The sequence below is a fragment of the Artemia sp. Qi Xiang Cuo genome, chromosome 5, assembly GCF_049724085.1.
Source record: "Artemia sp. Qi Xiang Cuo chromosome 5, ASM4972408v1, whole genome shotgun sequence".
NCBI classification, from domain to species: domain Eukaryota; kingdom Metazoa; phylum Arthropoda; class Branchiopoda; order Anostraca; family Artemiidae; genus Artemia; species Artemia sp. Qi Xiang Cuo.
In genome coordinates this window covers 78990854-78999174 of record NC_142798.1, presented here as the reverse complement: position 1 = coordinate 78999174, position 8321 = coordinate 78990854, and the positions used below count along the sequence as shown (strand labels likewise).

Here is an 8321-nt window from a genome sequence, read left to right as displayed (position 1 = left end):
AAGTTTCTTCGCATTATCTAAGCAGAAGAAAACTCAAACTACATTCTTCCTATTTTGCAAATATATTCTCTGGCTGCTGCTTTGGAGTTTTAATTTCTACATATATAAGGAAACATCACGAAAGGTTTTTTTTAGGTAGTTTTATGAATGTATAAAATATAAACATTGGTCCTCTTGCATTCATTATAGAGTTCACATTTTGATAAGAGCTAAAATTATCAGTTCAACAAACACACAATGATAGAACGAAGGTTAACTGTGATTAGGAGGGGGGGGGGGGATCTTTCACGATACTTTTTCAAACTATTAAAACTTCAATGAAGTAAAAAAAAAATTATAAAAGAACCTGAGAAAAATGTTTCAATAATATGTTGAATAAAGAAAAATAAAAGCTTTTGCAAATATCATCCCTAGCTGCTGCTTTGGGGTTGTCACCGCAAAAATTCTATTGGATATGTTTTTTTTATATTTCTCAAAAAATAAGCCAGCTTGTGGACAGATTCTGCAAGCGTCGCAAAAGTATCGCCGGCTTTCCGCTTAACTTTGTAGTTTAAATGTACCTACGTAGTTGAGTTACAATTTTCCTTGTAAATTTTCTGCTATTGTTTTAATTTTTCTTTTAATATAATTCTCCTAATGCATTCTTCAATTTGAATAGAGGGTTGGAAACATTATTATTAATAAAACAGTTCATACATCTGATGTAGAAAAAAAAGCGCTTTATCTTTTTACTCTTCAAAATCATATGTTGTCTTCTGTTTTCGTTAAAGTGCTATTTTTCAAAATTCTACAATCATAGGGAAATACTATGAAAAGAATTATTTGACAGAGATTTATGGATACATAAAGTATCAAGAGGGGTGCTCATGCATCCATGACCGAGTTCATATTAGGGAGCAAATATTGGGGTTCATATAATGGGGAGCAAAACTTATGAGTTTAACAAACACACAGTAATCAATTGAAGATTAATTGAGATTACGGAGAGGAAGAAATGTTGAATGTTATCTTTTAGAGCTGTTAAACTTTAAGTGAAGTGGAAAAAAGAATCCCCAAAAGAACCTGAAAAAAATATTTTGATGATAAATTGAATAAAGAAAAATAAAAGCCATTAATATAAATTTCCACACTAATTTATCTTGCAACTCCGCAAATTGAATAATATTACTTAAAAAGTCGCTCCTAAGATGGAAATTGAACACATGACTTCCCGGCCACTTTTCAGTAGAGTGCAAAGTACGCTACAGCATTTAAGAGGCAGTAGCCCTACTCCTGTTTATAGTAATTTCTGAATTGTTTCAAGCTTGAGTTGATTATTCCTATGTATTTCTTTTTGTTTTATGGTTTACTTATTCATCTATAACAATATCTGCCATTTTTGTGTCAGATGTGACTGATTATTTTCAGTTTTGTTTGTTTGGGTTTCTTTTGTTAACTGGTAATAATTTGGGTTTCATTTGTTGCCTGGTAATAGTTTCTGTTTCTTTTAAGCTTGAATTAGTATAGGACGCACGCTTTGAGGTTTTAATGTGGCTTTTTCGTCTTATTTGAAAAGTTTGTTAGTTTTCGGCACCAATTTGCCAAATCGGCACCGATTTCAAAGAAAACACCTAGCGATTCAAGAATGAAATATTTTCTAGTTTTCGGTGTCGATTTAAAAACAAAACGGCACCGAGTTTTATTGGTATCATAAAAAAGTAAACGGTGAAAAAACACTCTTTCAGAGACGTTTTAATCTTCAATCGTTTTTTCTCTTCAGCGGAAAAATAAAAATAACTAAGTTGAGTTCAAAATCCTGCTTAAATCATTTGCCCACCTAGCTGCTGAAATTAGTGCCATAAAAAGGTTACGTGTATTCGGCCTTTAATCACTTAAAAATCGCTGCTAGCGTGGGAATTGAACCAAATATTCTCTGATAACTAACCGGGTCTCATGAGTCTTATTGACTTCCTAATAATTTTTTGGATCTTTCTTATAAAAATTTAACAGTTGAAATTTTGCTCATTTGAATGTGTTGGTATTTTTCCTAGTGTGAATGGTAACCCAACCCAAAGTCATTACAGCTTATTGCAATTGATTTCAATTTTTTTCGCCATTGACAAAAACAGCCAAGGAACACCATTCTAAATGAAACACAATGATTTTGATTGTGTGTCAGTGACGACAATAAATTGCAATGGATTATAGTAACCTATATTGAACGTGGGGCAGGTTTCCCAATTTCTGACTCTGTTTTTCCGACAAATAGGGCTGAACTCCGGCAGGATTTAGCCGGGTATCGATAGAAACAGATTATTTACAGATAGGGCTAAAACTCTTAAAACAATCATTTTATGAAGAAATTATCTAATTTTCCTGTGATGACTCAACAATGAAAGGAATTTGCGCATCAACTCTGCTAGGTTTTTTAGCTATTTTTTATATACTTGATAATTTTTTAAGTAGTTTGGTATCTTCTCACTATTATTGACAAAGTTCTCTTTGTACATAAACAAATAAAAGCAAGCACTGTTAGTGCCAGACAGTTCTTGCATTTACAACACAAGCAGTGGTGCTTGCTGTGGATCTGGTCATCTTTTTGGTCCTATCAGCACAATTTGAAAGTTTTGCTGAGGAAAGGCAAAAAAACAAGGATTATCTTCAGAACAAATACCTGTTAGGTAAAATTCTTGTTTAGCTACTTTTTGCTATCCAAGAGAGTGCTCAGGTTAGGAAAAAGAAACTTTCAGTAGCCTAGGCTAATTAATCCAGGACCAAAAACATACTCTGGAAAGGTAGGCTATTGCTAAGCTTCCATGTTAATCCTCTTCTGATTTCTAAATCATAGAAATTTGCCTACTTAACAGTTCTAGCCTATAGGCCTAGGCCTACATGTTGAAATTTGGACAAAACATCATTTTATCATAATTTTTAATCATCAGTTTCTTTTTCTCTGGTTTTAGTTCTCAAAATACAATTCCTGTTATTACCTTAGCCTAATTACTTTAAATGGCATTGTCCAGCAAATAAGTAGGCCTAATTAATCCTTTAGGTGCTGGTTAGTTGAGATGTTAAGCCAATGTGTCATCTGCATCCAATTCTAGAATTATTTGTGTTAAATTTTCAGCCATATCAATGTTTTTTTTTTCTAAATTTAGGAAATGTATTTGTAGATCTTTTAAACCTCATAAACTGGGACTGAGCAAAGTCATATATCTTCCCAGACATATAGCCTACTTTAGTTTGTAGACCCATCCCTGAAAGTTGTTTACTTATTGGTCGTGCAGACACAGCGGAGAATATTAAGTCGATCCAACTGGACCTTGATACATTCACTCACTGGACTAATATTTGGAGGCTTGAATTCAACGCATCAAAATGTAAGACGCTCCACCTTGGGAAGAAAAACCCACACACTCAGTACCATATGGATTGTAGGGATGGGTCCCGAAATGCCATTTCCGGCAGCCATGCGGAGAGAGATCTTGGTGTCCTGGTAGACAACGAATTGAAATTTCATATTCATGCACAAGCAACTATTGCAAAGGCTAATCAGATATTAGCCTAATAAAAAGAATGTTCACTAGTAGATCTTCAATTGTTGTGACAAAGCTATACAAGAGTCTAGTTCAACCAAGGCTAGAGTTTGGAATGTGTATTGCATGCCCAATCAATAAGACAGACCAAGCAGCTCTAAAATCAGTCCAGAGGAGGGCAACGAAATGTATTAGAGACCTCTATGATGTCCCTTATCCATCCCGTCTCCGTAAGCTTAGAATACCATCTCTAACATATGGACGGTGGAGGACGATACTGGCCACCCCTCAATTCAAAAAGGACAAGGCAGTTCTTGAGCAAATCCAACGAAGGGCCACTAAGATGATTGTTGGCATGGAAAACAAGACATACAGTGAACGGCTAAAGGAACTCAACCTCCCCTCCTTAGTATACAGACGGAAATGCGGAGACAAGATCTAGGTGCACAAACTCCTCTCAACCAATCAAGAAAATGAGATCCTGGAGATCGAGACCTCCCAAAAAACATAAGGAAACCCTAGACAAAGCTACAAACATCACACTACAACTGGAGCAAGATGCAATTTCTTCTTGAATCGTATTGAGAACCTCTGGAATAACCTCAAGGTGGACACTGTTGCTGCTGAATCAACAGATGCTTTCAAACGCCATCTGGATGCTGAGTGGAAAGATACACCGTGGAAGTTTGACTGGGAAGCACCAGAATCTTCCACCAGAACTTAACCAACTACAACAGTCATCATAAGGAGTGATTCAACAGGATCGAAAGTCCTTATTTCACTCCAAGCTGTGATTTAAGGTAATTTAAATTAATATCATTGCAAATGAGGCAATGTGATAACAGCATACAAGCTTCTAAATGCTGAGGATACCATTCCTGGCCTTTTCCAACCAGACAATTCAAATAGAACTTGTGGTCATTCTCAAAAGCTTTTCGGAAACGAGCCAACACCAGACTAAGGAACAAGTTCTTCTCAAATAGAGTTGTCAGCTTGTGGAACTCCCTTAGTGAAAAAACAGTAACCTCTACCAGCGTGGATGCGTTCAAGTCATCAGTGGATAGGGAGTGGCTCAACAAACCGTGGTGCACCATTTGGGATGCCACAGATGATGATTAACTATCATCACTGAAGCTGGCGGACACAGGATTTGTCCTATCGCTAGCAAGTGCGATTTAAGGTGATTTTTAAGGTGGTGATTTAACCCCTCTCCAAGATAGAAAAAACTTGCTAAACTAGAATTTTACCATTTGGTGAACAAGATTTTGATATAAGTTTAGAATTGTGGCTCTTGATAAGGAGACGTGTTAAGAAAACAATTCTTATTTCAAAATAAGGTAAAAGACCTCTTTTTGGGAAAGACCACTTTTCTTTGGCATTCCGGAAAAATAGCAATGGGTTTTTGGACCACCCCTTTTTACTACAACATGAAGCAATGTGAGGGCAGTAACATGAACCCTGCCCTCTTGGTCAAATTTTCACCAATGATTTGTCAGCATAAATTGAAAATGTAGTCTCTGTTTTGAAAAGCAATTGAAAAGAAAAATTATATTTAAATATTTGTGATTTATAGAATAAATATCAAGCATAAAAGTTACATTTCTAGAATCAGAACAAAATCAGCTTTCTGTTAATATATGAATAAAACTGAAACACTAAAAGGATATATATACATCAAAATAGAATAAATATCAAGCATAAAAGTTACTTTTCTAGAATCAGAACAAAATCAGCTTTCTGTTAATATATGAATAAAACTGAAACACTAAAAGGATATATACATCAAAATAGAATAAATATCAAGCATAAAAGTTTCATTTCTAGAATCAGAACAAAATCAGCTTTCTGTTAATATATGAATAAAACTGAAACACTAAAAGAATATATACATCAAAATAGTATAATTGGTATTTCCAAAAAGAGGTCCCTGCAGGTAGGTCAATAAACTAAAAATTTCAAGTCTCTGATCTTAAATAATATGAATAATAACTATATTGATGCAAAGCTTAGATTTTTTGCTATTCATTAATATACTCAATTCTTCTCAATTCCTTTTTGGTAACAAGATGTGATGGTTTTAGTTTTACATAATTTTGCTCAATTGGATACTGTTTTTTTTACCCTATGTATAATGATCCTAGTTAACATATAACATATTATCTAAGGGGAGAACCTTTATTATCAAGTCTTTCCTCTATAAATCCTTCCTTTTCCAGCTTAAAAGAGAAAAATTACAATATTCTCCATTCTAAAATGGAATGCATAATTCTTTTGAAATTGCTGCTATGGGTTGCCAAATAAATTATTCTATAGATTGCATTCATTCATCACAGTCATTGTTAATTCCATTTTTTTTAATGAGCAGTGGCAAAAATACAAAATATTAATACAACCTAAACTAACTACAATTCAAAATCAACAGACTCAGCTGGGAACTTGTCCATTGAACTCTGCCAGAATGAACACTATCTATAAAAACAATTTATTATAGCTGCAATTTCAAAAGATTTATGCATTGGATCTCAGCATGGTGGTTTATTGTAAATTTTTTCTTTTAAGCTGGAAAAAGAAGGATTTTTAGAGGAAATACTTGATGATAAAGGTTCTCCCCTTGGATAATATGTTAACTAGGATCATTATACATATTTTAAAGTAAGAATTGTTTTCTTAACATGTCTCCTTATCAGGTGCCACAATTCTAAATTTTTGCCAAGATTTCTGTATAAAATAGATTATAGGCTGCTTTAAGATGTTTACAATGAGTTAGGCTAGCCTAAGTGCAAGAGTAAAATATAGGGAACAAGCCATAGTTTGGTGTTCTTTAGGATTCAGCCCTTTGAAAGTTATGTACAGCAAAGATAAAAATATAATGCAGTGACTGGTTGCCAACTTTGAAATTAGGTAGGCTTGTAGCCTATGCTAGCTTAAATTTAAAGGTTCATTCAAGGGCTTAAAGTACAATTTGTGAAGAAAGAGATTAGCCTAATATGTTGAAAAAGAACATATAAAAGCATATTGCTGATAAACCCATAGAATAGTAGCTTTCCAGAAGGAAACATTTTAGAACAAAAAAAAACACACTTTTAGATGGCTAATTTTGGGCTCATTTTCATGGTTTTGGGTGTATTTTGACAATTAATCCCCTTATATTAGCCCTAGTCCACACATGAAACAAACATAAATGTTTCACCATCCTCAACATTGAGCATAACAGATCCAGTATAGACCTTAATTTTGCTCCAAAGTGCAAATTAAGGTAAAATAAAAATAATAAAAGAAGATTTCCCCCCCCTTTTACCTAGCTAAGAAATGGGAAAAAACCTAAATTTACCCCCTATCAACACTCTTTCCAAATATAATAGGTACAAGGCCTAGACCTACTATGATGATTGTGGGTAACTTCTTCAATTCACAGATTATTAGGATAGCTAAGAAATAGTCTTAACAGTAGAATCAGGATTTACTCTTGAATCCAGAGCTGTTCAGGGGATGGGGAGCATACTGCAGCAAGCTACCCCAGGCACCAGGGCTGGATGGAGGGAGCTGCAGCTTGGTGGTTGCCCTCTATAAAAAAATTTTCACTTTCATTCAGCTTTTTTGTCTTATATTTGAGTTGGGTGAAGCTGCTTTAACTATTTTTTCCCAAGCACCAGCAACTCTAGGAACAGCTCTGCCTGACTCCAAATATCACATTCATTTCCATTGCAAATTCACCCCCCACCCCCACCTCTAAGAGTCATGCTCATTATACACTTATTGCTGTTCATTTGCTTGATTTCACTAAAATAATTTGATGAAAAGAGTTGCATATAGAAAATTCACTGCATATATAATAATTGGGGTATGTATTTGACCAATAGCAGGGGAGGGGGGGGGGGCAACAGAGTTTGTGGCAAAAGTTAATTTTAAAAACTAGTTATTGACTTATTATTATTTGTGAACCAGTATTTTGTCATTTATTTGTGAAACCAGGCATTTATTTATTTCTCAAAATTTGTAAACCAGTATTTAGTGACTTATTCATGAAACCAGGCATTTATTTATTTCCCAGACTGAGCTTTAGAGAATATGCAGAGTTTGTCTAGTCCTTTCTTAGTTTGGCAAAAGCAATGCCTGTATAAGCAATCTGTGTAGTAATTTCATGCTCCAGGCTTCCTTCAGATTTTATGAGGCCTCCATGATTCTTAAATTTTGCAACTTCCTCACAAAATTTTCCTTGGAGCTAAAATTTTGCTGCTGGCCAGGTTTTGTATTTATGTAATGGTTCAAGACTTTTTTCTTTTGGGTATGACAATCCTGCTGTGTTTAAGAGCTCTATGATGTTCTGCTGTAAGTTTTACTTACTTGCCCTATGTCCCATCTGTCCTTGGAGGTCATTTTGGGGCCTCTTCTTTTACTGTTCTATTGATGTAATTCCTGTAGGCTCTCCTATCTTCTACCGGGTAGAGAAGGGGTGGTAGACTAAGCAACACAAAATTGTCCTTCCATCACTTGGGGGCACCCCTAGGTCAAGAACCATGTAACCAGGCTTCAAAGGCTATCTCCAGGAGACAACTACTATCCATAACCTGCATTGTATGTGCCCTTGCCATTTAAGCTGCTGCAGTTTTATTCTGTTGAGGATGATGAGTTTGATTTTGAGATTACAGAGAAACTTGATATTGGAGATTTTATCATAAGTGATACCAGCAACATATCAAAATAATTTTGTTTCATAGGCAGCAAGATGATACTTATCACCTGATTTTAGTGTCCAAGATTCACAGGCATAAATGACAATAGGGGTTATAAGCAAGTTAAATAGCC

The 8321-nt window shown here is 34.8% G+C and overlaps 1 protein-coding gene across 1 annotated transcript in view; it reads left to right on the top strand.

Annotated features, from left to right (window-relative positions):
• Nucleotides 1–2265: 2265 nt before the first annotated feature.
• Sap-r (prosaposin) overlaps nt 2266–8321 on the top strand; it is a 217850-nt gene continuing 211794 nt past the window's right edge. Inside the window, exon 1 of the mRNA XM_089089955.1 lies at nt 2266–2402. Within this exon, the coding sequence (XP_088946081.1) occupies nt 2372–2402 (31 nt within the window). The 5' untranslated portion in view covers nt 2266–2371. The remainder of the gene's footprint in view (nt 2403–8321) is intronic.